This window comes from Prionailurus viverrinus, unplaced genomic scaffold, assembly GCF_022837055.1.
Source record: "Prionailurus viverrinus isolate Anna unplaced genomic scaffold, UM_Priviv_1.0 scaffold_42, whole genome shotgun sequence".
Taxonomy (NCBI): domain Eukaryota; kingdom Metazoa; phylum Chordata; class Mammalia; order Carnivora; family Felidae; genus Prionailurus; species Prionailurus viverrinus.
Window position 1 is genome coordinate 2097218 of NW_025927609.1, and position 25497 is coordinate 2122714.

The 25497-nt window shown below is 60.1% G+C and overlaps 1 protein-coding gene and 1 non-coding gene across 20 annotated transcripts in view; both read right to left on the bottom strand.

Annotated features, from left to right (window-relative positions):
* Positions 1–1213: 1213 nt before the first annotated feature.
* TRPM2 (transient receptor potential cation channel subfamily M member 2) overlaps positions 1214–25497 on the bottom strand; it is a 58219-nt gene continuing 33935 nt past the window's right edge. For 12 of the 19 annotated variants that reach the window (XM_047846917.1, XM_047846914.1, XM_047846919.1 and 9 more), the window contains 20 exons: positions 24951–25080; positions 24618–24763; positions 24030–24142; positions 22834–23047; positions 22025–22143; positions 21383–21515; positions 20801–20972; positions 15571–15754; positions 14640–14821; positions 14272–14404; positions 12585–12672; positions 10645–10732; positions 9574–9731; positions 8760–8836; positions 8408–8509; positions 7044–7130; positions 6382–6487; positions 4722–4823; positions 3188–3304; positions 1214–2598 (listed from right to left, as the gene is read on the bottom strand). In XM_047846917.1, the coding sequence (XP_047702873.1) occupies positions 2473–2598; positions 3188–3304; positions 4722–4823; positions 6382–6487; positions 7044–7130; positions 8408–8509; positions 8760–8836; positions 9574–9731; positions 10645–10732; positions 12585–12672; positions 14272–14404; positions 14640–14821; positions 15571–15754; positions 20801–20972; positions 21383–21515; positions 22025–22143; positions 22834–23047; positions 24030–24142; positions 24618–24763; positions 24951–25080 (2577 nt within the window). In that variant the 3' untranslated portion in view covers positions 1214–2472. The other 7 variants (XM_047846931.1, XM_047846923.1, XM_047846921.1 and 4 more) reach the window with 7 other exon arrangements.
* Positions 6352–6428, bottom strand: LOC125159153 (Z6 small nucleolar RNA). The gene has a single exon (XR_007149704.1). It is a non-coding gene; the product is annotated as a Z6 small nucleolar RNA (small nucleolar RNA).

Genomic DNA, 25497 nt, shown 5'->3' on the forward strand with positions numbered 1-25497 from the left:
AGCTTGGGCTGTGCACCTGTGCACGTGTGTGTGTGTGTGTGTGTGTTATTGTGTCCGCCCCACCCCCAAATTCATATGCTGGAGCCCTATCTCCCCTTGTGGCTGTATTTGGAGGTGGGGCCTCCAATATAGTAATTAAGGTTAAATGAGGCCTTAAGAGTGGAGCCCTGACGTCATAGGATTAGAGTCCTTCTGAGAGGAGACACCGGAGCACTCGCTCCCTCTCCGTGCACACACTGAGGACAGGCACTCGGCACACGGCGAGAGGCAGCCGTCCCCAAGCCGGGAGGGGAGCTCTCACCCGAGACGGGTGCTGGCCCCTGGGTCTCAGACCTCCAGCCTCCAGGACTGGAAACAAGTCCATTGTTTAAGCCGCCCCGTCTGTGGAATTTTGTTACAGCAGCCCAGCTGAGTGCGCGGTTCGCTTTTCTGGAATCCGTCTTAGAGAAGCTCTTTTAAAGGGCAACCCTCTTGCACTGCTGGTGGGAAGGCAAACTGGTGCAGCCGCTCTGGAAAACAGTGTGGACGTTCCTCAAAATATTAAAGATAGAACGACCCTACGACCCAGCAATAGCACTGCTAGGAATTGACCCAAGGGAGTCAATGCAGGAGTGCTGAGGCACAGGGGCACGTGTACCCCAATGTTTACTGCAACACTTTCAACAATAGCCAAATTATGGAAAGAGCCCAAATGTCCATCAACTGCTGAATGGATAAAGAAGATTATATATACAATGCAATACTACTTGGCAACGAGGAAGAATGAAATCCTGCCGTTTGCAACAATGTGGACGGAACTGGAGGGTATTATGCTGAGTGAGATAAGTCAGTCGGAGAAGAACAGATACCATATGTTTTCACTCATATGTGGAACTTGAGAAACTTCACGGAAGACCATGGGGGAGGGGAAGGGGAAACATAGCTTCAGACAGAGAGGGCGGCAAACCGTAAGAGACTCTTAAATACGGAGAACAAACTGACAGTTTGAGCTGGGAGGAGGGGCAAATGGGTGACGGGCACCGAGGAGGGCACTTGCTGGGCTGAGCACTGGGTGTGGTATGTAAGTGATGAACCACAGGAATCTACCCCTGAAGCCAAGAGCACACTGCATACACCGTATGTTAGCTAATGTGGCAATAAATTATAAATAAATAAGTAAACAATAAAAATAAAAACAAAGAAGATCCTTCAGAAAGGATGCACGAGCGACACATTTTCTGAGTCTTTCCATTCTAAAATGTTTTTATTCGGTGCTGCCAGTCGGATGCTAGTTGGGAGTCTAGATAAAAAACCAAGGCCCCCCCACACCTGGGCGTGGGCAGCCACGGAAAGGGCGTGGCCTTGCTGAGTCCCAGCCTGGGCACCGGGGGCCATGCTGGAGGCGGGTCCAGGAGGATGAAAAACGGGGGGCCGGTGGGGGTGGACCGGTCTGGGCCCGAGGAGCCTGCAGGGTGTCCAAGGGGAGGAACCCAGGGGGAGATGGCCACAGGAGACGCCCTCGGGCCACAGGCAGCTGGGCTGCGGGCCGGAAGAGGTCTCAGTAGCCCAGACACAGCCCCCTGACCACTGCCCATGTCTGTAACTTTGTCTGTAGGGAACACAGAGAGGCTGGCCGGGCTGGTACGGGCAACAGATTTAATGTTGGGTTTTACGATATCCTGGCCCTGATGACTGTTGGCGGTTTATGCTGATGGCTTGTGAGTCATGGACACTGAGCAGAGCGCCCCCCTCCCCCACCATCTAGGCCCACCGCCTACCCCGCCCTGGGCTCACAGGGAGTGCTGTGCGTGGAGAGCCCCTGCCCGGATCCCCAGGACATCACAGAGGCAGACACACTTTGACCCCCAGAGAAGGCGTGTGCTCGCCTGGCTCTTGCCCCTCAAAGGGGCTCAGCCCTGAGAGGCCAGGGCAGTGAACTGAGGCTCCCACGGGGCCCCACCCCAGGGCAGGTGAGGGTCCGAGTGAAGTCACGGTGGGTGCCACCTCTGGGGTGTGGGCTCCAGGACAAGGCCACAGTCCCAACTGTGCAGGAAATGGGGGCCTTGGGCACATCTGGTGATGGGTGAGCTGCTCACGACATGACCAGGAGGGAGTCACTTGGGCTGAGGGCTGAGGCCGCCAGGGGCAGCCATGGCTGGCAGGATCCCAGGAGCCACGCCGGCCGTGAGGAATGGCCGTGTGACCAGAGCCGGCCCTGGGGTGGCCTCGGCTCTCCTCTCAGGGCGCCCTGACGCCCTCCAGTTCACAGGCTCGTCTGCTCAGTGACTCGAGGTGGCTGTGAGAAGCAGCAGATTCCCAGACCACACCCCGAGGTGTCCCAGCAGCAGCCCCTTGCCCATCCGAGGCCCAGGGCGGCCCGTGCCTTGGGTGGCCGGCCTCGGCCTGAGTCCCTGGCAGCCGAGCTTCCAAGGGGGCTGTGGGTAGACCAGCCTCACCCGCCCCGGGCACCGGGGCCCGGCCAGAGTCCACGGGTCAGTAGAAAGCCCCATACAGAGTGGCCACCTTCTGGAGGATGGTCTTGTGGTTGGCATACAGCGGGATGCGCCTGTCCACGACCTGCCATCGGACGGACATCCCGGGGTCACAGGCATGCAGGTGCTGCAAGGGCAAACGTAGGTCCTGACTCCCTCCTGAGCCGGCCCCGCCTCTGCCCCACACCCCAGAGCTGCGGCCGGGCTCAGAAGGGCCCGGTGGGGGGGGGGGGGGGTGACACGCACCCCTAGTCTCTGCCTAGGGCTGCCTCCCTGTATTCTTCTATCAAAGGGGAGAAAGAACAGCTACTTCAAGCATGACGGGAAATTCCCGCCAAGCTCTGAAAGTCCTTGACGAGAAAAGAGCAGGTGGCCTTCATCTCAGGTGTCTTGTCCTTTAAATCCAGTCTGGATTAGGGACGGTGGGACTGATATAAATGTGGAGACATTATCCCCATGAAGGCATAGGAACCAGCCTCCCCCAGGGAGTCCCATCCGAGGGTCCCCATCCAGCCACCTGCTGGTGCCCTCTCGCCTCTCCCAGTGCCTCTCGGAGCCCTCTGTTCTCTGCAGCCCCCGCTCTCTGGTCTTGGCCAGCTCCGGCCCCCTGGGAGGCCAGGCAGACCCCTCCTGGAGGCCCCGAGTGACCCCCAGAGCTCACTCGCCTGCATCTCCCCCCACCCCCCAAACCAGGAGCCTGCGGCCCAGGCCCATACAGAGTTCAGCCTCTTCAGGTCCATGTCGCTCTGGTCTGAGAAGTGGATGCTGATGGCCACGGTCTCAATCCAGGCGTTGTCCGTGTTCCTTGGGTCGTCCACGTACCCTCTGTACACCTGGGAGGCAGCGCAGGGGTGAGCCCGTCCGCCACGGCTTCCTCCCCGAGGGAGGGGCCCCACGCATGTCCTCTGCTCCGTCCTGGCCCAGGGACACTGAGCACAGCCGTCCACTGCTCCCGGGGCCCCGCCGGGCTCTCTCCCTGCCCCGTGGCGCCTGCTCCCCAACGCCACCTCCCGCGTGCCCGACCCACCGCGGGGTCCGCGCCTCCCTCAGCGCCCTCCTGGTCTCTGGCTTGGCATCCACACCCGCCTCGACTGTCCTCGGGAGGATAAAAAGGGATGGCGGACGTCACAAACATTGCACTAAGTGAAAGAAGCCAGACGCCAAAGCCCGCATGTGTCCTGTGTGATTCCACTTACAGCCAGTGTCCTGAACAGGCCGGGACGCAGAACAGAACGCAGGTCAGTGGGTGCCAGGGAATGGTGGGGGGAAAGGCAATGACTGCTCATGGGGGATGGAATGTTCTGGAACAGGTGGGAGGTGATGGTGGCACAACATGGCCAATGCACTAAATGCCACTGACCTGTTCACTCTAAAATGGTTAATTTTATGTTATGTTTCACCTCCATAAATAAACTACTTAATTATTTTCTACAAAGAGACGGTGCTATTCCCTGGGGCACTGCACAGGACAGCCCTTATGAAATGACCAGGTTCACAGGTCAACACCCTAAATATCAGCGATCGCCTGTTTCATCCTAAGATAGGAGAGACACAGGACCAGTACCAACTCCGGGTCCACCGAGAGGACGTTCAAGAAATCATGACACAAATCATTATGCGACCATGGAAAAGAGGAGGCAAATTTGTAAATATGAGCATTGCAAATTAAGTGACAAAGCAAGTTACAGAGAAGCGTGTGCTGTGTGGCCCCGTTTTTATTAAGAGTGTATGGGTGTTCGAGCGCAGAGAGAAAACTGGCAACAGAGCCCGCGGCAGGCATGTAAAGAAGTAAACAAAGTCTGGAGCGGGGCTCCTGTGGGTGAGTGTGAAGGGGCGTGTGTTACACCAAACGTGTAACGTACCGCTTTCGTAACTAAGAAAAGACAGTGGAGAATACAGGCCCCCCGCCCCCACCCCCGTCCAGCCCTTGGGGAGCCGGGCGCTGGCCCAATGCCCCCTCTGCCCTCGGAGACTCAGACACTGTGGTCCCGTGCACCCACGTGCTCCAGGGCAAGAGTGTGTGTGGCAGAGGAGGCGGCCTGCCCCCCTGACCTGGAGAGAAGAAGGTCAGGGAAGGAAGGCAGGTGCCCAGGGACCAGAGCCAGGGCCACGCCTCCTGGTCCCAGCTCCTTCCTGGGGCGGAAGCAGGGTCCCCAGTGCCCCATCCGGCTCACCCTGCAGCCCTCCCCACCAGCACACCGTGGGTGGCCGGGGCACACAGATGGGACCGCAGCAGAGAGGCCACCTTACCTCTGTGCCCTGCGTCAGCAAGTTCTGGAAGGAAGACCAGAACTCTCTACGGAGGACCTGCTTCAGCTTCCGGGGCAGTATCTCTCCTGGTTCCCGGGAGCCCTGGGCAGAGAGGAGGCAGGGGCAGGTCTGAAGGCTGTTCGGAGACCCACCTCCACTGGCCATCTGCCCAGAGTGGGCAGCAGGCCAGCCCCCTGGAGCCACAGGCAGATGAGTGTCTGGCCGCTTGGCTGTCTCAGGGCTGGAGTGACATTGTCCAGAGTGCACTGCCCACGTCAGCCTGTGCGGAGCAGGCGTGCGTCAGACCAGAGGTACAATGTTTGGGGAGTACGTGTGGGCGCCCATAAAGCAACACGCGCCCTGCCCTCCAGTGCCCTGGCCACCAGCAGAAGGGCACGTTTTAACTATTTGCTTGCATTCCCCTACATGCCATCTCTCACCTCTGCTCCCCCAGGCTGAGCTCCCAGCCTCTCCCAACGCCACCCACCCCAGGGACATGGGCCCTGCACCTGCACTGCCCAGCCTCCACCCCTCCGAGAGACCCTGTTTGTTATTAACGTCTCTCGAAGTCCACATCACATCCATCTGCTTTGTCCCCTGAGACGCCTGTGCCCCCCAAAAGCTGCAGTGGTGGGGGGACCCATGCAGGGTCGGGGCTATAGGTGCACTGCTTGGAAGATGCCACCAGGGACTGGGCCAGTGTCCCACCCGGAGAGGCCAAAGTGCCCAAGAGGAAGGCTGAATCGTGCTAGAATCTCCCCCTGGGAGAGAGGCCGGCCCGATACCTGGTTCAGAGTGGTGCTCCTTCAGCTGGGGGGCACAGGGGATCGTGGCTGCAGGGCTGGAGCTGCCCAGAATCCTTGTTGCATCCTGGGGACCCAGTGGAACCACCACCCCACACATGCTCACCAACAGGCTGCCCCCAGGAGAGCGGCCACTGGGCCACGGTGGGTGCCGAGTTGGGGTAAATCACGACTTCCCAGAAGCAGGCTCAGAGGAGAGGCTCCCAAATGGGGCTGCAGCCCAGATGCTGTGCACCGACCCAGAGCTTGTCAGGGAACGTGGTCCTCTTGCCAGGACCCCCAGAACACGGGTGGGAGTCGGGGCAGGCAGACTGATCTGGGAGTAACACCTGGGGGGCCCAGCCCGGGCCTTCTGCAGCCCAGTTATGTTGATCCCCACAAGGCCCCGGATGCTTTCTGGCCGTCAGCCCTGCAACCAGCTGCCACTCCAGAGCTGAGGGGCCATATGCCCCCTCCTCCCAGCCCTGGCCCCTGTCCTGTCCTTAGGGCTCAGCTCAGGGCCGCACACCAAGAGGCAGGTGCCTGCCTGAGACACTTGCATGGGGAGTCATATTTGCCTCCAAGGCCATGAGCTCCTCGAGGACACGCAGCCTAGCCCCTGACGCAGCCGCAGTGCTGAGCCTGGTGCTCGGGACACAGTGCTCACCCCAGAGAGTATCTGAACCCGTTTTCACTACAGCAAAATGAGTAGACAGCAGGGAGAATCCCTCCTAAAAAGCCAAGTACCGGTTTGTCCTTCAGCACCAGGGACAGAGTCCAGAACTGCCCAGGGCGGGGACTGTAGGAGCAGGTGTTCCGTCGTTGGGTGGGATGGGTGGAGGGACAGACGCTCTGGACAGACAGCTTGCACGGCTTACCCCTGGCAAGGCCCAGTGTTCCGAGAGGGAGTGCTTTACGACCAGCACTTCGAGCATTTTCTTTATGCTTTTCCTGCAGATGGCTCCATCCTGGTTCCGCCTCCACCTGTAAAAGGAGCAGCTCACGGGGACTCTGCGGTCAGCCCCCCCCCCCCCGAGGAGGACATGGGGCAGACGGGGGCAACCCTGTCTCCTTTCCCAACATGGCTCCAGGGGAAGAACCGAGACGGGGACCATTAGGATGTCTTTCCTGCTTCCACACCACTGGAGGGACTGGAGTGGACGGGCCTTTGAGGAAAATATTTTTTTTATCACGAGCCTCAAAGAAGCACACAGCCTGGCCCCACCTGCTCCTCTCCTTACTCTGGAAATGCTTGGCGGGATCATCTTGTCTGTGGTCCTGGGCCCTGGCCATGGCTTTGCCCTCCTCCCAGAGGCCCGCTAACCGAGGGGGGCCCACAAGGAAGCAAGGGCAGCTTCCAGGGGTGGGGACAGGCCTGGGCTTTTCCTAGGGGACAGGGACACCCCCGCCCTGCATCTCGGGTGCACTTACACTTATCCAGGCCCCACCATGAGCCTGGCACCATGTGCCACGTGCGATCTGTCCCCTCAGCTCTGAGCACGTGGGGAGGGGCCCGTGGGTGCCTCAGTGGCACACTCACCGGGTGATCACAGGCTGCAGCGTGTGGTTGGGTCCAAAGCAACCGAGGCTTCCACGTCCACGCAGTCCTGTGCGGCCCATGGGGTTCCTGGGGAGGACGGGTCTGCTTAGATTGCTGCCTGCATCCGGCGGGACCAGGTGGGGTCGTGGGCGGGGGCCACTCACGGGGCAGTGTGCCAACTCTACCTGGACCCGCCCTGGCCCAGGGCTCTCAGACCCCAGGCCGCTCTCCTCGGCGGGAGGCAGGGAAGGAGCCAGTGTGTGGAGGCTGGGATAGGATCCCCTCCACCAGCCTGGCCGAATCTGCCTCCCCACCCAGGACTGTCCACCTAGGGACAAATCTTGTCCTTTAGGGACTCCAAGAGATGAGGCAAGAGATTCGGGTCACCTTGGAGTTGATTGGAAAAGAAAGAGATAGATCTCCTTGGGAGCAGAAGTCCAGCACAGGTGTTAATGTGGCCGTCCCGACCCCTAGAGACCGTGTGACCAGCCCACTGCGCCGCACGACACGCGTCTGCGTCCCAAGGCCTCACACATGCAGGGGCAGGGCCGGTGGGTCCCTCTGTGACTCTCCAGCCTGCTCTCTCCCACGGCACCACCTGTGTCCGCCCCATCGCACGTGGCCTCCTGCCACCTCGACTGGGACCAGGGACTCCGCGTTCACACCCCGCCGTCTCCCGCCACCTCCTTATACCACCTCTGGCTCCGGGCACAGACACCCACTCCTGTTCCAGGACATTCCCGAGAGGCCGCCCCACCTGCCCCCTCTCCCAAGCCACCTCTGGCCCCGTCTGTGGTCCCTCCCCTAATTCTCTTCCTCCGGCCCCTGGTGCTGCACCCTGGGCAGAGGAGGTTCCTGTATCTCCAGGACCCCAGGCTGACACCCAGAGGTGCTCACCAAGTGACTGCTGGGTGTGACGCCACCGTCGCCCAACATCTTGACATTGGATGTACTCAGTGTACAATGGGACACGGTGCCCGTCCCCACAGAGAACAGAAGTGGGAAACACCACCGTCCCCTGACGCCACCCCGCTGGCCCCTCAACTTCTCCCTCTCAGGGCAAGCCTGCTCTTTGTCAGAATCTGTGGAGATGGCGGGAAGTCACCAAGGGCACTCAGGGACGAGGGCCAAGCCCCAAGGCCAGCCGGGGTAAGTGTGCCTCCCCAGCTCCACGCCAGTGTCCTGGGAGACGCAGAGAGGGGTCTCATCGAGTAAGGCAGCGTTTTACATCAGCATCTCTTTTCTTCTGCATTTTGTTCGCTTCTATCAGAAAGATGGCTAGTTTGCCAGGACAGGACGGCTGACCCCAGAAGCAAGCCCCACAAAGGCCCGGCTGACGCGGGATGGCGGGCGGCCGCACTCACAGAGGGAGCCCGTCCTGAACCACGTAGACCCCGTGGAAGCTCCGCCGGTCTATGGGTCCGTCCACGGCGTTGTAGCTGATCCCGGACAGAGGCTCCAGGGCGCTGGGAAAAGCGGAGAGGCCATGTCCCCGTAAGAGAGGGCAGTGACCAGGACTGTCAGAGAGCCCCGTGTCTCTGGCAGGTGCCCCCAGCCAGGTGCCTCCCCGGAATGTCCCAGCCCTTGGGGAGGACAGGGCACTCTGCCCAGGCAGGAGGCAGGCCCTCACCCTGAGCTCCTTCTGGCCGTCACCCCGGAGCGCCTGCTGGTCCCCCACCCTCCCTCCTGCCCAGGGCCAAGGATGTGCACACTCACTTTCCCACGGGGTCCACCAAGCCCCTGTCCTTCCTGTCGTCTGTGTAAAAGGGCGGGTCGTAGATGAGAAACGCCGTCTGCACAAAGACGCCGGTCCTGCCCTCAGACTGGCACCCCCGACCACGGCTAGGGCCCCTGCAGCCCTCAGACTGGCACCCCTGACCACGGCTAGGGCCCTGTGGCCAGGATGACCGACAGCAGCACCTCTTCCTCAAAGCGCTCACGCCATGGACCCCGAGACAGACCCCAAAGTGCACAGGGTAGCTCTGAGCTCAGGCAGGCTGAGCGTACCACCCCCAGGGACCCAGCCGAAGGGGCTGGCGACGGCACTGGTGGTCCAGGGGAGCCCCCAGGATGGGGCAGGGGTCTAGGCTGGACTCTAGAGGGACTCCAGCTGGCAGAGACTGGGGAGAAGGAATGGAGGCAACAGCCTGGAATGTTCTAGAAAGGCCAGAGGGAAAGCCCGTGGGGGCGGGGAGGGCACACAGATGCTGCTGCCCTTCCTCTTCCTCCCTCCTCGATGCTATCCCTCACCTGCGCTCACGAAAGGGGCAGCGACCAGTCCCTGGGGATGCTGGGGTCTGGGATGAGTGAGGCCACTGGAGGTAACGGGGCAGTCAGCTCCCTGTAGGGTCAGCAGCCCACTGGGCGCCCAGCTCCACCACCTCTAGCTGTGTGGTCCTAGTGACTCAGTTTCCTCCTCTGCCCAGCACGTCCCTGTGAGGCTGCACAGGCTTGTCCACCTGGCGCCTGGCCGTGTCCAGAACACGGGGCACCTCTGGCCCGGTGGGAGAGCGCCAGGACCCGCACTCACCTCCCAGGGCACCTTCTCGTTGGGCACGGGGAAACGGGTGACGTGGGAGTTGGGGTACAGGAGGTGCCGGGCGTTCACGTGGTGGGTGTCTCCCACGTCCTCCTCCTCCTGTCTGCCGTCCGGCTCGAGGTCCTGCCCCTCTGAGGCCTTCTGGGGTGCTGGGAACAGCCACAGGGAGCCGTGGGCAAAGCCGGGCCCCGGCTCAGGCACCTGGCCCACAGGACAGGGGCGTCCTCGATGGTCCTTTCCCCAGAACTGGGCCACCTCCGCCTCCCCGAGACCAGACTGAACACCACCAGCCCCGAAGGGGGGCTCCCCACTACGGCCCTGGGGGGACAGAGATCTGGGGTCGGGCAGTGTCCCCCCAGCCAGCACCTGCCTCCTTGTGTGGCTGCCCCAGAGCTCTCGGTAATTAGCTGGACTCACGGCCCTTACAGAAGCCCATCCGGCTAGGGAGGGCACGTGTGCCCCCTCCGGGGTCAGCACCGCCCCAGGAGGGCCAGTCTTGCCCATTTCTTGGCTGGCTGCAAACTTAGAAATATGGACTTTGGGGGGCCACCTGGGTGGCTCAGTCGGTTGTGTCTGACTTTGGCTCAGGTCACGATCTCACAGTTCGTGGGATCAAGCCCCACGTTAGGCTCTGTGCTGACAGTGCGGAACCTGCTTGGGATTCTCTGGCCCTCTCTCTGGCCCTCCCCCTGCTCACCCCTTCTCTCTCTCTCTCTCTCTCTCTCTCTCTCCCTCAAATAAATAAACATAAAAAAAAAAAGACACACGGACTATGGTTTCTGCCACCTGGTCTGGGTCTTGGGTGCATCCTGGAGCGGCCCCTCCTGTATAGCATGATGCGCAGGCCCCCTCTCAAAGCCCCCCACCAGGTCCAGTCACGGGCTCGGTTGTGCAGGGCCCCTGCTTCTGTGGGGCAGTCTACCCTCCCCCGGGCCCATGGGACCCAGGAGCAGCTCAGTCGGCCTACCCCCAGTCCCCGCCAGAATCTAGCCTGCTGCCTCTCCTCCCCACAGACCCCCAGACTCAAGCAGGTACCAGCTGCTGGCAGGGCCGCGCACTCACCCGGGGCGGGGATGCCCTCCTCTGAGCCGAAGCCACCGTCCCTCAGGGCCTTCATGACCCAGTGCAGCGCTCTGGACGTCTGGGCCACCTGGAAGGCACGTCCCAAACAAGATTTGGTCCACGCCTGCCTCTGTACAGCACACCCAGCCCCCCACCGAACCGGCGAGGGCACTATGGGAAGGCTGCAGTGACCCCATGGGCATCAGAGCCTGCCCTGCTTCCCTCGGTGTCACGGGCAGTGCCCACCCGTGAGACGCAATGGCCACTGGGACTGAACACGGCAGAGGCCGCTGAACCATCCTGAAGCCACAGTACGACAAACCTGAGCCGCAGGAAGGTGGAGCGTGGCCGCCCACCGAGGCTCCCCATGGCTCTTGCTCCTCCCAGAGAAAAGAAACTCCTGGAAGTCAAACATGTTCAACTACGGGGGATGGTGGCAGCCAGGGGACCAACGGGGCCAGGAGAACTCAGTTCAGCAGCAGCTGCACCCGTTTGGGAGGGCGTCAGCAAGGCAGGGACCCACAGGGGAGAAGGCAGTCGGGGCAGACCCCCGTGTACAGCGGTCCCAGGGCAGGGGCTGGCTCACGGTGGGCACCCCACCATCACAGGGCCGAGTGGCTTGCCCCCACCTGACACAGCAGAGCTGGGAAGAGACAAGATTCCTGTGACAGCGTGTGGGGCTCAGGTGTTGCCTGCTGGGAGGCTGCTATGGGCAGCAGGGGTGCTCATAAGAAAGCCCCCAGCAAGAGGGGCACAGAGGGGCAGGGACCCAACCTCCTCCCAGTCCACCCCTCTTATTCTGAAGGCCCGAGGCCTCCCTGACCGCCAGCCCCTGCATCTGCCTTGATTGCTGCACTTACTAAACCATACTGTGACAATGGGCGTTTATGTCTGTGCCCCCCAGACTGCAACTCTCTGAGGGGGAGGCAATGCCTGTTTGCCTTGATGTTCCCCAGGCCAGCCCTGGATGTGGCATGGATGAGGGGCACAGGAAACATGAAATGACGGATGGATGGGTGGATGAATGGATGAAGAGAGGGAGGGAGGGAGGGGGGAAGGAGGGAAGGAGGGAAGGAAGGAAGGAAGGAAGGAAGGAAGGAAGGAAGGAAGGAAAGATGGATGGGAGGAGGGAGGAGAGAAGGAAGGAAAGATGGGAGGATGGAAGGATGATGGATGGACGGATGGGTGAAGAGATGTTCAAGCACCTGAGCCAAGCTGGCCTGCAAGGTGATAACTCTCAGATGTGAGGCTGCTCAGGGCTGCCTGTCTCAGGTCCAGGACTTGGAGCCCAGCAGGCGTGGCCCGACTGGTGGGGGGACCATCAGTGGGCATTGATGGGGGACGAGTGGGGCGGAGGCTGTTCATTGACTGCCTGCTGCCTATTGGCAACGTCCTCTGAGCTCCCCCTCGTGCAGAAGCATCAGAACCTTGACCCAGCGTTCCAACCGTCTGGGGCTGGTCTGAGACGTCCACACGCTTTCTGATGTTACTCAGCCCAGTGCTCCACCCAGAGGTTCAAACGCATCTTGCTGCCCTGGGGCCCTCCCTCCACAACAGCATCCACGGTTAGCCTGGGAAAGCAGCCGCGGGCGTTTGGAATTCCCACAGCTTCTGAATGTGGAGTCCTGCGGCCACGGTCACCTCGGAGGACAGCTCTGAGGAAACCAGAGCTGGGGAGGAGAGCGGCTCCCTCAGAGCAGCCCATGGTGTAGACGCCCCACAGTGCAGGGTGGTGAAGCTCAGTGGGGAAGTGTTTGGCAGAACGTTCTGGAGGGCAAAGATGGCACCTCTTCCGGTTGGGAACGATGGCCCCAACATCCCCCAGCTCCTTCTCCTGGCCGTTTCCCCAGCGTGCTCATCCTTGAAGCCCCTGCACCAGAGCGGTGCCCCGGCCAGGCAGATCCATGACCCGGAAACAGAGGCGCTGGCCTGGAACTCACCTGCTCCTCCAAGGAGGCCAGTCTCTGCTCCATGGAGCCTGAGCGCTTCAGACTTTCCATTTCCAGCAGGTCCACCATGGTGCTGACCCTGAAAGAACACCCAGCTGAGCCCAGCCGGGCCGGCCCCAGGGGCCTGGATGTCGAAGATACACAATGCTAGTCTGTAGGTGCGAGTCCCTACCTGGGACCCCTTAACTTCAGGCACCTTCCCCTGAATCTGAAAGTATTTCTAACCCGTTCCTGTATAGAAGGAACACTGCCCACGGCCCCGAAGGGGAAGATCTTCCAGCAAGTGGACGCCCCCAGCTCACACAGCCACACTGCCAGCCGTGGGAGCATCGCTGGGAGTCACACAGGGATGAGCAGTCCTCCCTTTGATTTGCTGACAGGTCGCTAGACAGCCAAGTGCAAAGATCAAAGCTGCTTCTGGGCACCGATGGGCTCGGGGGATGGGCGGTGCCGCTGTTTGGGGAGCGTCTGTTTGGGTTTGCCTTATTTTGCTACCACATGGGGACGTCACCCAACTTTGGCTGCCAAGTATATAGACAAGGGACCCCGTGGCCGAACGCCGCCCAGACTCTCCTGCCTGGCTGTGCCCGGCGTTTCCTACTTCTCCCCTCAAGGGCACCTTCAGAGAACGCTCGTAGTAACAAAGTCAGCAGCCCCTTCAGTGACCAGTGAGTGCTGAGCTGGGCCCGGGACCCGCTGTGAACAGTTCTCGGGGGGGGGGGGGAGGCAGTTTACTCCCCCCTTCACCACGTGTTCCCGAATCCCACAAAAGCCACGGAACCGCTTCCTGCCGTGTTCCCCAAGTCAGCCTGCGGATATGCTGTGTGGTTACTGGAGAGAAGGTGACGGGGTGGCTTTGGACCCCTGTGACTCAGTCCCCATGACAAGCTTGTCGGAGACCCCACCTCATCACCAACAAACTCCCACCCCCACCCCCTTTGTAGGTGCATGTGGGGGTCAGCTCAGCTCAGCCCTGGGGGCTGTGGGGCCGCACAGGCCATGCTGCCTCCCTGGGCCTCGGAGCCCTCACCCGACCAGGGAGAGCAGGTAGGTGGCTGGTGCAGGGCAGCATGACCCCCTGCGTCTCCAGCCGAGACGCGCACCCGCTCTCCATGTGCCCTCCCTCCGGCACGCTCTGGAAGCCGTGCCAGGCGATGGCTGCCATCATTGGCTCCAGCCCACGGATGAGCTGAGAGACACCCAGCAAGGCAGGTGCACAGCTCTGAGGAGAGGGTGCTCACCTGCCTGCAGGGAGCCCGCCTGCTGGCTGTCCCCCCCCCCCCGCCCCCACCAGGAGGCAGGACGCCCCTCTCCCTGCACGGCCCATGGGACTGCACCAGGGCCGGGAGCTGCCATAGCCACATGGCACGTGTCCCCTCCTCTCCTGGCCCAGGGAGAGACACAGGGCCAGCAGGACCAGCTCCCCCGACCCATGCCTCCTAAGGAGGTCAAGGGTCAGCCCTGCCCCCAGTGCTGGTGCAGCCTTCACCCTCCTCCCCACCCCGCGAGATCCGGGCTTCCCAAGGGGGGAGCCATGGGTCAGCTGGAGGACACAAGCTTCCCACCGCAGGAGCAGTGCCCGAGCCTCTCCCCCCCCCCCAGGTGGGCCGTGTCCCCGGTGCGACTTGGGGCCGTGGGGGGTTTTCGCGCGCGCCTGGGCTGCCCCGGCCTCCTGTACTTATTGCCAATGTCTTGAATCTTCTGCTCCGGCCTCTGCTTCTGCTGGTACTGCTGGTTCTGCAGGTAGCTCTCTTTCAGGTAGATCTCCCAGGACAGAAGGGCGGCCTCCTCGTTCTTCTCCAGCTTGCTCTCTGCGGGCGCAGGGGGGCGGACAGAGGGGGCCTGAACGCCGCGTGCAGGGGACACGGGAGGCTCTGGCGGGGAGGGGCCCTGACGGGGAGGACCCCGCCCCACGCCCGTCCGAGGGTCTGCACGCCTGCTGAGCCAACAGGGTTCTAGAAGGAGCAGCCACGCTCACCCACCGGCCCCCCTACCGCACCCCAAGCCAGCGGAGAGCGCCCCCGGGGACGGCGCAGGCGGCCTTACTGAGCTGCTTGCGCCGCCTGGCGGGGATCTTCAGGACCACCCTCTTGATGAAGAGGTGCAGGTGGCTGAGGAGGATGAAGGGGGGCGGAGCGGGGGGCCTGCCCTGGTACTCCTCTATCAGGTCGTGACGCTGGAACTTCCAGATCTGGTCCGTGTGCTCCTGGACCTGCTGGAATGTGTAGCTGGCGGGAGGCAAGGAGAGCGCGGGTTACAGGAGACCCGGCCGGCGCTGCGAGAAGGACCCGCCCACCGCGCTCTCCGGGGGCGAGAAGGACCCGCCCACCGCGCTCTCCGGGGGCGAGAAGGACCCGCCCACCGCGCTGCCCAGGGGCAGGAAGGACCCGCCCACCGCGCTCTCTGGGGGCGAGAAGGACCCGCCCACCGCGCTCTCCGGAGGCGGGAAGGACCCGCCCACCGCGCTCTCCGGAGGCGAGAAGGACCCGCCCACCGCGCTCTCCGGAGGCGAGAAGGACCCGCCCACCGCGCTCTCCGGAGGCGAGAAGGACCCGCCCACCGCGCTGCCCAGGGGCAGGAAGGACCCGCCCACCGCGCTCTCCGGGGGCGAGAAGGACCCGCCCACTGCGCTCTCCGGGGGCGAGAAGGACCCGCCCACCGCGCTCTCCGGAGGCGAGAAGGACCCGCCCACCGCGCTCTCCGGAGGCGAGAAGGACCCGCCCACCGCGCTCTCCGGGGGCCAGAAGGACCCGCCCACCACGCTGCCCAGGGGCAGGAAGGACCCGCCCACCGCGCTCTCCGGAGGCGAGAAGGACCCGCCCACCGCGCTCTCCGGAGGCGAGAAGGACCCGCCCACCGCGCTGCCCAGGGGCAGGAAGGACCCGCCCACCGCGCTCTCCGGGGGCGAGAAGGACCCGCCCACTGCGCTCTCCGGGGGCGAGAAGAGCCCGCCCACCGCGCTGCCCGGGGCCCTCACTTGAACATGGCGATGAGGAGGTTCAGCAGCAGGATGTTGGTGAAGAGCAGGTACAGGCAGAGCAGGATGACCGTCAGCCACTCGGGGAAGGCAGGCTCGTGCCGGACGGCATCGCTCTCCGGGCACTTGGGCTTGTAGGGATCTGTGCCGTTGGGGCTGCACTGGTCCAGGCTGAAGTTCACACCTGGCGGGGGGGGGGGCGCGGGGGAGGCACAGGGAACAAAGACAGCCAACGCCGAGTCACCAGAGTCCCTCGGCAATGAGCGTCCTCAAGGCCTGGACACCTGCACAACGGGGTGACCTCAGCTGTCAGCTCAGGTCCAGAGAGAGGCGTCTGTCTACCCCCAAGCGTCCTCCGCGGGCGAGGGAAGTGAGGAGCCAGACCTGTACTCCCGCCCCAGGCACATACGCCCACCCAGCACCCAGCTGTCCCCTCCAGGCCACTTCCTGGGCCCGGGACAGGGCCGGCACCTGGGAAGGGGGAGGGGCTGTCACCACTGAGACACAGCCCCCAACCACAGGGAGCCCACTGCCGTGGACAGAATTCAAGCGGAGTAAATGAACAACTCTCGGGAAAAGAAGGGAGGCGGGGGGGGGGGGGGGGGGGGGGGGGAAGGAAAATTGCGGCACAGGTAATGTACCCATACCCAACAGGTGATTACAAACAGAAATGTAGTCCCACGTTTGTAGAAAAGTGAAGGGCATATTCAACAAAACATATGTCCAGCTTGTACGTTAAAAAAAAACAAACCCTCCAAGGGGCACCTGGGTGGTTCAGTTGGTTAAGCACCCAACTCTTGATTTTGGCTCAGGCCATGATCTCAGGGTTGTGGGATCAAGCCCCACGTCGGGCTCTGCACTGACAGCATGGAGCCTGCTTGGGATGCTGTCTCTCCCTCTCTGCCCCTCCCTGCCTCAAAATAAATAAACTTAAAAAAAAAAACTCTAAGGAAACACACTAAGTGGCAGTTATTAATGATGGTTAACACCCGGAAGTGGGATTATGGACATTATTCTTTATACTTACTTGGATTTAAAATTGTCAACAGTGAGCATGCACTAATTTTTTAAAACTGCAAGTCAGTATCCTGCTGCCCTGCGCCCAGTTGTCAGTCCCCCTACAAGAAGGTGCTATGAAAAAGAAGAAAGAGGGGTGCCTGGGTGGCTCAGTCGTTAAATGTCCAACTTTGGCTCAGGTCATGGTTTCACAGTTCATGAGTTCGAGCCCTGTGCCCAGCTCTGTGCTGACAGCTCAGAGCCTGGATTCAGATTGTGTCTCCCTCTCTCTCTGCCCCTCCCCTGCTCTCTCTCTCTCTCTCTCTCAAAAATAAATAAGAACACTTAAAAATGTTTTTAAAAAAGAAGAGCTCAAATCAATAACATAATCTACCACTTTTTGAAAGAGAGAGAGAGTTCAAGCAAGGGAGGGGCAGAGAGAGAGAGAAAGAGAGAGAATCCCAAGCAGGCTCCACCCTATCCACAAGGAGCCCGACACAGGGCTTGATCTCATGAACCATGAGATCATGACCTGAGCCAAAATCAAGAGTTGGCCACCCAGGCACCCCAGTAACACAACCTTCCACTTTAGCCAACTAAGACAAAAGAAAAGCAGACTGAACCCAGAGCAAGCAGAAGGAAGGAAATAATAAAGATCAGAAGGCAAATAAGTGAAATGGAGAATACAAAAGCAATAAAGAAAATCAATAAAACCAAAATCTGGTTCTTGGAAAAGACCAACAAAATTACAGCCTAGACTGATCAAGGGGGAAAAAAAGTTCAAATTGCTAAAGTTATGAACGGAAGAGAGAACATCACCACCAACCCTACAGAAATAAAAAGAACTGTAAGGAAATACTGCAAAATTGTGTGCTAACAAAGTAGATGGTGTAGAAAAAATGGACAAAAAGTCCTAGAAAGAGGCAAGGCACCACAGGGGACTGAGGAAGAAATGGGAAATCCAGACAGACCTGGAACAAGGAAAGAGACAGAAGTAATAATTTTAGAACTTCACACGAAGAAAAGTTCAGGCCCAGGGGGCTTCACTCGTGAATTCTCCTGAACGTTTGAAGAATTCAAACCAATCCTTCACAAAGTGTTCCAAAATAGTGAGAGGAGGAAACACTGCTAACTCGTGCTAGGAGGCCAGTGTCACCCTGATACCAAAACCAGACGAAAACATTACAAGAAACGAAACCACAGACCAATGCCCTTTATGAACATAGATGCAAACATCCTCCACAAAACGCTGGCAAACTGAATCCAGCATCACATAAAGAGAGTTACACACCGTGACCGAGTGAGGTCTGTCCCAGGAGGGCAGAACCGGTTTCACATCTGAAAATCAGTTAATGAACACACCGTGTTAGTAGCATAAAGAACAAAAAATCATGCAGACATTTCAACAGGTACAGGAAAAGCGTTTGACAGAGCCGTGCCCGCTTTTATAATGAAAGCAATCAAGACACTAGGGGTGGGAGGGAGCTTCTTCACCCGGATGAAAGACGTTTACAAAAACCCGCAGCGAACTTCGTACTTAATAGTGAGACTGAAAAAAACTCCCGCCTCTAAGATCAGGCACCACAAAGAGATGTTTGTCCTGGATACTTCTATTCAATGTTGTACCAGAGGTTCTAGCCAGGATAATTCAGCAAGAACAAGAAGTAAAAGGTATCAGGTGGGAAAGAACAAGAGAAAATATCTCTATTTGCAGAAGACATGATCTCCTGCACAGCAAATCCCGGGGAATCCACTAAAAACTGGTAGTGCTATAAAGAACCTCAGCAAGATCGACGTGTAAATACAGTGTATTAAAAAAAAAAATTTTTAGGGGTGCCTGGGTGGCTCAGTCAGTTAAGCGGCCAACTTCAGCTCAGGTCATGATCTCGCGGTCCGTGAGTTCGAGCCCCGCGTCGGGCTCTGTGCTGACCGCTCAGAGCCTGGAGCCTGTTTCGGATTCTGTGTCTCCCTCTCTCTCTGACCCTCCCCCATTCATGCTCTGTCTCTCTCTGTCTCAAAAATAAATAAACGTTAAAAAAATTTTTTTTTAATTTTTAATATTTATTTATTTTTGAGAGAGAGAGAGAGACAGAGCGTAAGCAGGGGAGGGACAGAGAGAGAGGGAGACACAGAATCCAAAGCAGCTCCAGGCTCTGAGCGGTCAGCACAGAGCCCGACACGGGGCTCAAACTCACAAACTGCAAGATCATGACCCTGAGCCACCCAGGCACCCCACGTACAGCGCATTTCTATACCTTAGCAACAGACAATCCAAAAATAAAATGAATAAGGCAATTCTCTTTACAGCAATATGGAAAAGAATAAAACACTTAGGAATAAACTTAACAAAAACAGCGTAGCTTAGACCCGGAAAATTACAAAATTTTGTTGAAGGAAGTTAAAGATCTAAATAAGCAGAAAGACATCCCACGTTCACCATCAAAGTCCTAGATGCCTTTTGGAGAAATTGGGAGGTTGATCCAAAAATGCGTGTGGACCCAAGGGACCTGGAGGCCAAAGCAATCTTGAGAAAGGAGAGCAAAGCTGAAGGCCTGACACGTCCTAATCGTAAAACTTACTACAAAGTGACACTCACCAGGCTGTGTGGTGTTGGCCCAAGAGCAGACACACAGATCAGTGGAACCGAATGGAGAGTTTGTAGATAAACCCTTTCATTAATGGTCCATTGGTTTTTGACAAGGGGCCAAGACAATTCAATGGGGATTTCAACAAACTGGGTATTTGCATGCAGAAGAGTGACCCCTGCCTCACACTGTTTACAAAATTAACGTAAATAGCTCAAAGGCCAAAAGTAAGAAGTTATTCTAACTTCTAGAATAACAACACAGACGTAAATGGTCACGATCTTGGGTCAGGCAGCGGGTTCTGAGATACGACAGCAAAAGCACAAGTGACCAGAGCGACTGGGGGGGGGGGGGGTGGACCTCGCCAAAATTAAAACCTGGTGCTTCAAAGGACACCATCCAGAAAGGGACAAGACAGCCTGCAGCATGGCGGAACATATTTGCAAGTCAGAAGTACGAGAAGGGACTGGCGTCCGTGTAACTCAGGAAGAAAGAAAAATAACCCACTTGAAAAATGGGCCAACGATAGGAGCAGACGTTTCTCCAAAGAAGGCACGCGGACGGCTCCGTGAGCACACGAGCACATTTGCCATCAGGGAAATGAGACGCGTCTCGTGCCCACTGGGATGGCCAGAAGCAAGAAAGACAACAGTGACAAGCCCGCTCGAATCTGGAGCGCTGGGCCCTGTATTGTTGCGGTGGGGACGCGAGACATGGTGCAGCTGCTGTAGAAAATAGCGTGGCCGTTTCTCAAACTGGTAAAGACAGCACACAACCCAGCAGGCATACGTTCCACTGCCTGACCTGCATCCAAGCGGAAGGGAGGGAAACACGTCCACACAGACACATAATTGGAAACATCACTGTTACAACCGTTCCGAGCAATGTTATACATAACAGCCAGAAGGCAGAAACAACTCAGGAGCTCACCGATTTACAAATGCAGAAACAAAATGTGGCCTGTCCGTGCAATGGAACATTGTTTAACAACAGCAAAGGGGGACTAAATGCTGACGCAGGCTACAATATGGCTGAGTCTTGAAAACGTCACGCTAAGACAGAGCAAGACGCAAAGACCGCACGTTGCATCATCCAGTTCATACGAGATGTCCAGCAGAGGCAGACTGTTTAGAGGGAAGGCAGATTAGAGGTCGCCAACGGCTGGGGACAAGGGGGGTGACTGCTAAGGGGGGTGCGTGTCTTTGGTGGGTGATGCAAATGTTCTAAAATGCGATTCCGTAAGTACGGTGAAAACCACTGAAGCACACACCTCAAACAGGTGAGCTTTTCCTATTAGGTGTTCTATCTCGATGATGCTGTCGAAAAGAAAAAACTCAGCGTACAGAAAGGATTCTCTCCGTCTAGAGGAGGAGGAGGAGGGACAGGGTGGCATGTGGTGTCCGGGAGGGGTGTCAGAGCCCCAGGCCGCACCCTCGGCCCACCCCAGATCTCAGCCACGGCCCAGGCTCCCCCCACCCAGCTGATGCCAACCCCCCCCCCCCCCCCCCGCTGCAACTAAGCATCACATGCACCGGGTCTCCTGCCACACGGGCCCCCGGGGAGCCACCCCACTCCCCGCCCCTCACCTCCCAGCCTTCAGGGGGCTTTCCAGGCACCCCTGCCGGAGCCGTCAGGGACCCGTGTCCTACCGTCAATATAGGCCGGCATCTGGCCGAAGATGGTGAGGTACGACTGATAGACGACACCCCGGAAGATCCAGTCCACCCGGCTCTCGTTGTGGATGAGGATGGCCTGCTTGGCCACCCCGAAAGACACCACCCACACCGCCAACAGGAAGAGGAAGAAGAAGACGTCCTTCATCTGCAGAGACAGGGTGGCACCAGCTGCAGCCGCCCACCCACACACTCCCGCTGCCCCCCATACTCAGGCTGTGTGCTCTGCGGTGGTGGGAGGAGCTGCTGTCACCCTGGACAGGGACACTTGGGGCCACAGCCCTGGCCTGCCCCCACATCCTAATAGGGTGCTGGGCATGATGTGTAGGAGGGGCTGGGTATGACTATGACCCACGGAGGGAGTGATAGGAGCTGTAACAGGGGTCGGGAATGAGCTGTGGAGATCAGGGGAGGCTGTCTGGAAGAGGTGACATACAGGCGAAGACCTGTGATGGGCATGCTGGGGTTGGGAGCCCAAAGGCAAAGCAGGGACGTGCTTTGCTCAAGCCCTGGAGCACCCCGCTTGCAACTGGCATCCGGACCCCCTGATCCCCTTACCATCCGCTTCACGATGATGATCTTGGGCCCCAGTGTCTTACTGATGGTGAAAATGTGCATCAGCCGGAGGCAGAACATGATGAAGTCCAGAGAGAGGATGATGCGCCCGGGGTACAGCAACGCTGGTATGAGCCTGGCCCCCAGCAGAGTCAAGGACCCCTGAGCTCACCGCTCCCAGAGCCCGTCCCCAGCTGCCCGCTCGCCTGACCAAGCCCACGTGTGCTCTGGAGGCCCCCGGACCCCAGAGAACTAAAAACAGGGTGTGAGCTCATGGAGCAGTGCCTCCAGGGAGGTGTTATCCGGAAAGGTCCAGAAGCCCAGCCTTGGGCAGGGGTGGTGGGCCATGCTGGCCTCTTGGGAAGCAGCATGGCTGGGCTGGTCCCTCTTGCCTCATGAAGAAAGGGACTGAGGCAGGGACACCCGTGGCCCTAATGGGCAGAGGAGCGGGCGGAGCCCCAGCAGGAGGCGGAGTCATTGGGCTGCAGGTGCGCAGCCTTCTGAGGGGGCGGGAGCTCTGGCAACTTCCCCTTTGCTCAGGGCAGATTTTGTCCCCCAGACAGACAGCAGACATGGCCAGAGGGGACGTGAGCCCGCCGGGCCGCAGCCGCAGACGGGAAGCCTCAGAGAAGACAGGCCGCTCACCTGCAGGTCAGTCCTGCTATGAACAGCAAGATGGCACCGATATCCAGTTTATTCCAGAAGTCACTGAAGTACAGGAGGGCCATCTTCATCAGCCCGAACTCGTCAGGGTCATAGAAGAGCTGCGAGAGGACGAGGTTAGGGGTCTGTCTTCACCAACCTCACCAGCAGCAATGAAAACACTCCCTCCTTCCCGGAGAGTGAAGCTAGCCAGGAAGAGGACAGATTCCCACCGTCCCCGGGTACCCTGGGTCGAGGAAGAGTGGGAGAGGAGCCCAGGCAGAGGTATTGCCAGGCGGCCCTGAGCCCACCGTCCGACCCACCGCAACCCTGCTCAGTCCACAAATGTGTGTGGCAGGGACAACCCCCTCCTGTCTGTGTGAGCCAGCTTCCCACAGGACCCCTGTCCACCTGCTTCCGCAGAAGACCAGAGAAGCAGGACCACGGCAGCCCCGGTCCCCGGCAACCGGATGGGTGGGGCAGACGGCCCCCCTCGGGAGGAGGGCACACCCACCCTCCGATCTGGGGCTTTGCCCCCTGGGAACGGGTCGGACTTCAGGAGGCGGCACAGCCAGAGGGGAAGCCAGCTGGACAGCGCCGCCTCCCGCACTCGTCTCCTGGGGAACTCTGATGCCACCCTGGACCCTGACTGCAGCGTCTAGGTGCCCGGTTAGCCCGCCGTGGGCCTACGGAGAAGGTGAGCCAGCCGCGGGTTCCAGTGCCGGGGGACGCGGGTGGGGATGGGGACCAGTGGACAGGCCGCGGGGGCCGGGGACCCAAGGGAAGCGGGGAAGGGGGCTGGGCGGGCACACCTGCCGCAGCTCCTCGCACACGAGGGAGAAGAGCCAGAAGTAAATGAGGTACTCGCAGCACGAGGGTGTGGGCTGGAAGTCCACCATGAGCACGTAGGCGAACAGGCAGAGGAAGGCAAAGTAGGACAGGATGTTGAGGTGGAAGATGACCACGGGGGCATTGAAGAAGGCTCGGACCCGGGGCAGACCCGGCCCGGCCTGCAGCCTCCTCTCCCTGCAGGGCAGATGCAGACGGGAGGGGGGTGGGCTGTGAGGGGCCTGGAGCCCAAAGGACCTCCGCCTCCCCTAAGGAGCAGGGCCACCGCGCTGGTGTGTTCCTGTCACACGGCAGAGACGGGCCTGGGCACAGGGGGCATCCATGCAGCCCACGGACTCTCCACACACAGCCACACGGGGGCTCCACCACAAGGCCCCACATGGGGAGGGCCCTGAGAGCACCTGTCTCTGGTTCCACCGGGACTGAAAATAAATATTGGGCCCAGGGATGCTCAGTGCAGGGGGGAGCTCAGTGCAGAGCCAGTGCTCAGGGCAGGTGGGTGCTCAGTGCAAGGGGGTGTTCAGGTCATGGAGGGTTCTCAGTGCTGGGGTGCTCATGGCAGGGGGGTGCTCAGTGCAGGGGAATGCTCAGTGCAGGATGAGTGCTCAGTGCAGGGGGAGCTCAGTGCAGAGCCAGTGCTGAGGGCAGGGGGGTGCTCAGTGCAGGGGGAAGCTCTGTGCATGGGGGCTGCTCAGTGCAGGGGGGTGCTCAGGGCAGGGGCCAGCTCAGTGCAGGGGTGTGCTCAGTGCAGAGGGGGGTGCTCATGGCAAGTGGTGCTTAGGGCAGGGGTGCTTAGGACAGGGGTGCTCAGGGCAGGGGTGCTCAGTGCAGACAGGGTGCTCAGGGCTGTGGTGTGCTCAGTGCAGGGGGTTGCTCAGTGCAGGGAGCGTGCTCAGGGCAGGGCCAGCACTCAGTGCAGAGAGGTGCTCAGGGCAGGGCCAGTGCTCAGCCCATTTTTGGTGCTTGGCACAGTAGGTGTTCAGCACACAGAGAGACCCCTCCCCCCTTGCCTCCCGCCTGCATGCCTCTCTATCACCGTATGACCTGGTAGCAGCCACCAAGACAGGTGTGACCTGCCCCTAGCAAGCACATTTGGGAAGGAAGGTCTGGGGCCCTGCACCCCCTCCCTCCCCCTACAGCCCAGCGGCCAGGCTGGCACCTGAAGGAGATGAGGCCGGTATAGAGCAACGGGAAGGCCAGCATACACACGATCACCCGCCAGAGCCCATTGTCCACGCAGAGCTGGCCCCACCACACCTTGGTTAGAAAGGCCTGTGGACAGAGGAGGCAGCTTCAGGCCGGTGGGCACCCCCTGTGCCCCACCCCTGAGGGTGAACAATGTGTCTTCTCGGCGCCACACGCCTGCATGCCCCAAGCACGGCACTCTGAGCCCCCAGCCACGCAGCGTGGTGGGCAGCACGGGACAGGCCCCGTCATCTTCCGGCGGAGGAAGAGGCTCGGGTGGGCAGGGCCGGGCAGTCTTTCCCGGAGGTAAGGGCTGGGGCCGCGTGGAGGACTGTAGGCTCCCAGGTAGGGGACCCCCCGCCCACTCTCTCTTAGCACCAGTTTGCTGACTTGCAAAGGGAGTGGAGAGGGTGTGTCGGTCCGCAGCACAGGACCAAGGCCCAGGCCTGTCCCCGGGTCCCCGCAGCACAGGGACCCATGTGCCTCTGTGTGAGCGGGGGCTGCACCCGCACCGGCAGCACCACGGACAGCTCCTCCCGGAAGCAAGCCTGCAGCACGTCACCTGGACGCCTCCGTGAGACACGAACTTCATGTCCTTGGCCTCCAGGGCTAGCTGCAGGCAGGTGGTCTTGCCCCAGGCCTCCGACACGCGGGTGAGCAGCTTCTGAGCTCGGTCCTCATCCTTCCGGTGGCACTCGGTGAACACCCCTGGGACGAGGAAAACCGTGTCATGGCAGCAGGGTCCTAGTCCCTGATGCCGGGGCACAGCGTCAGGGAGCAGCCCCAGCCGATGAGACGGTCTGGACAGAACTGGGGGCGGAGGCCGGGGACGAGGATCCTGGGGTGACATGTGAGGAGGGGAGCCGTGGTCCAAGGCCGCCACCTGTGGACTCACCGATGGCTCTGTGTTCATACTCGTCAGCGAGCGCCAGCATCTCCTCCAAGCTGTCCGTGTCCTCCTCCTCCTTAGACAGCTCCTTCAGGATCTTGCTGCAGGCCAAGGCCGCGGCAATGCAGTCCTGGCTCTGGGTACCAGGGAGGCCACAGTGAGAACCTGGGTGGTCCAGCCCGGGAACCCCAGACACGCTGCCCAGGGGTGATGAGAACAGAGGCCCCGCGACACATGGGCCACTAGCTGATTACTTGTGCTCCTGTCTGTATCACCTGGGTCACCCCAGATCTAGAGGTGAGCCTTAGCTGGTGGCCCGGGCTCCCGCACTGGCCAGCGGGAGCGGTCTGCTCACCCACCCAGAGCACGGACCCGATGCAGGCATGAATCTCAGCGCTCCCTGGGCATCTGGTCAACCCCCGGCATGGGGCTGAAGAGCACAAATGGGACCAGGTCTACGCAAGACCTCTCAAGGCTCTGGGCGCCCTGCCTCAGCGGCACCAGGGATGTTAAGAAAATCTCAAGGGAAGCTCTCAAAGCACTGCCTGGTCAG